The following is a 3,056-nucleotide window of genomic DNA, read 5'->3' on the forward strand; positions in this document are numbered from 1 at the left end:
TGGAACTCTGAACAAAGTCTGATCTGTTGAAGTCTTGGATTGGATCATGCAGGTTTTATGTCACATTAAATGTCTCACTTACTGTGTGTGTGGCCGACAGACAGTAAATGTACCATCAGAAAATGTCCCAGAAGTGCAGTCAGAACACTCAGTGTCTGTGGCTGCTGTTCCTGTGGGAACACACATGAACACAGATACTTGGAAAGACATGTTGTTTAAATCTTATCTTTCTTTAAAACTGGTTCCAAAGCTACACTGCCTCCAACGTAGCTGTTAACAGCAATCAATTACTATGAAGTTACCATTAATGACATGAGTGTCATTGATTAGTGCAGTAACAACAAAGGCTCATTCACAATACCATTATTTCTGATGTACTGTCCTGGTTGACACCTCGTGTGGTTCTGTGCTGCTGTACAGTGGTTCTCTGTCCTGTTTATACAGAAGAATCCGTCCAGAGGTTCACATGTTGTATCCTGCACCACTGTGCATGGGGTCAGAGTCTTTAGACCCAAGTCTGTCAGGATACAAAGGTGACAAAGGTCAAACGTAAAGGGTGACACAGTGGAAGTAGAACAGGAACAAACACGTTTTAGTGGAAATAAAGTTTTTCTTTCACAACAAAGACAAAGGGAAGAAAGTGGTGAAAATCAGTGTTGATTTTACTGGACATTAATGACTATAAAAAGTTTTGTGATTTGATGTTTTGGTTAAAACATCTAGACAATATCAGATGTATAACTGTTATGAGGACGACGTGTCTCACGTCCCCTGCAGGTGGCCCTGTCGGTTCATAAAAATCACTTGAAACAACATTTTTAAAGAGTATTTACCTGGACTACACACTGTACATGGAAAGCATTCTCTTTCTCCATTTAAATCATTTGTGAATGTTCCTTCGACACAGTGACTACAGGTGGTGATTATGGTGTCCGTGCAGTTTCTTTCCGCGAAGGCTCCTTTAGAAAACACAACAATGTGAAGTTATAGTCCGTGTTGTAAAATGTCTGGTCAGTTCCTCTCAGTGATGGGGAGAAAGAATAGAACATGTTTTTTTAGAGAACCAATGACTTAATCTGCTCCACATCATCACATTAGAGTCAAACCAAACTAACATGGAGACCAAGGACCGACCTTTGAAAGTTGACAAACCAACAACATTTCTTTATTGTACACTTTGAAAGTCCACCAGAAAACTTCCCTAATGGATTTATACATTTTGTATTTCATCTAATAAGAAATTAAAACAGTTTTTAACTCAGATTAAAATCCAACTTTAAGGCGTCCACTGATCCACTTGATTACACTGTACTTTAAAAGTCAGACTAATGTCATTGTTCAGTGTTTGATTCTGGGACAATCCTCTCCTCATATTTTATCACTCAGCTAAAGCTTACCTGGATCACATTTAGGACAGCACTTATCTCCAACTGGGTACTTTGATGGGGGGCAACCTCTAACAAAGGTGGTTCCGAGCACCTGTGCAAAAAAAAGAGGAAAGTTCTTCACCTCTGAGTTTGAGGTTTCTATGAGGAGAAGGTTTTGACAAGGCTTAGGTTTAACACCAAGCAGGTAAACTGGGAATACATTTAAACAACAACATTATTATATTTCATTACATAGACTTTTGTGGCAACTTTGTTTGGTGGTGAGCTGAGGATTCTTCTAATGTTAACACAATGCTGACAAATGTTTTCTTATCAGTGAGTCATTACCTGCCATGTCCAAACCAACCAGCTTTAACTTTTGTTCCATCAGAACAATGAGAAGGTGAAAAATATCTTTAAAAAGTGACAGATTATGAAGTAATGATACTTTACCAACAAATATGTAGATTGACAAAATGTTTTAAAGAGTATAATTTTCACAATGGCACGAAGACTTTCTTCAACTGGGGACGTCATCACATTTAGATGTGGAGTAAGTCGAGTTGTGACACCTGAGAACACAGACAAGAATCGATGACATCCTTGGTCAATTCTTTGGTTGGATCTCAAAACAGATTTCATTTCTAACGCGATCATTTGGAAATATAGTGTCCCAAATGGCTGCTTTGGCTGCAGGTCTTTGTTCCAACAGAGGAGCAGCACACCTGACTTGACAGGTTTAAACTGGTCTCAGTCTTCACCTCCTTTCCCAGCCGGTACATACGTACATTAGACCGGAGATGCACGAGGTGGTCCGACCACGGACCCGGAGATGGTTGTCCTACTTTTTCATTACTTAATTGTAAATAACCTATTTTATCTGTCTGACTGTCTATGGTAGTGTGCCGAAAAAAAGAAGATGCCACACAAAAAAAAAGGACATCAACATATCAACATATCCCTGGCTAAGCATTCTGGATGGAGATTCTGAACCAGCATTCTGCAATTTGTGTAAACAAAAAACAAACAAACCAGCAGCCTCTGTCTGTCAGACATGGTGGGGTAGATTGTTTGTGTAAAATGTATTTAAAAATAAATATATGTAGTTACGGCTCCTGAATCTTGTTATAGCCTAGGTTTTAAATTTTGGTTGGTTTTCTGCTACCAATGTTTTAGAAACGTGCTATCCGTGGTGCAGAGAAAGGCTGTTGGCCTGCCACCTGCTGGATTGTGATATAAAATGTTTTTGGTAGTGGTGGGGTATTTTCATTTTTTATTTTCTTGTTTTCATCACAGATTACCATATAATGCACAAGAGGTGTTGGTTTTACAGACACCTACTTATATCGTGTTTCATTTTACATCAGGTATAAACCTTATAGCAGGGGTCTCAGACTCGCGGCCCGCAGTACAATATTTTGTGGCCCGCACCTTAATATGAAGGTATAATATTAGTGTGGCCCGCGGAGAAAGTGGACCGAATCAGCAAGCTCCCGCGCGCCGTCCCTTGTCGGGGCTAGGCTAGGCTAAGCTACACTAGCTTCGTGCACTTCACGCTTGCAACAACAGCACGGCGTGTAATGAACAGCCAGACAGCAGTCGCCTTAGCGCTTGCCATCTATCGTACTTTCTACCACGAATGTCATGATCAAGCGCAAAAAGAACGGCGACTGTTACCCGGTTGTTTAT

The 3,056-nt window shown here is 40.2% G+C and overlaps 1 protein-coding gene across 1 annotated transcript in view; it reads right to left on the reverse strand.

Moving 5' to 3' along the window:
• Window positions 1-6: 6 nt before the first annotated feature.
• LOC103391504 (tumor necrosis factor receptor superfamily member 14-like) overlaps window positions 7-3,056 on the reverse strand; it is a 4,881-nt gene continuing 1,831 nt past the window's right edge. The window contains exons 2-6 of the mRNA XM_008327788.3: window positions 1,821-1,939; window positions 1,398-1,479; window positions 834-959; window positions 362-517; window positions 7-170 (exon numbers count right to left, since the gene is read on the reverse strand). Of these exons, the coding sequence (XP_008326010.1) occupies window positions 79-170; window positions 362-517; window positions 834-959; window positions 1,398-1,479; window positions 1,821-1,904 (540 nt within the window). The 5' untranslated portion in view covers window positions 1,905-1,939 and the 3' untranslated portion in view covers window positions 7-78. The remainder of the gene's footprint in view (window positions 171-361; window positions 518-833; window positions 960-1,397; window positions 1,480-1,820; window positions 1,940-3,056) is intronic.

This window comes from Cynoglossus semilaevis, chromosome 16, assembly GCF_000523025.1.
Source record: "Cynoglossus semilaevis isolate Cse_v1.0 chromosome 16, Cse_v1.0, whole genome shotgun sequence".
Classification (NCBI taxonomy): domain Eukaryota; kingdom Metazoa; phylum Chordata; class Actinopteri; order Pleuronectiformes; family Cynoglossidae; genus Cynoglossus; species Cynoglossus semilaevis.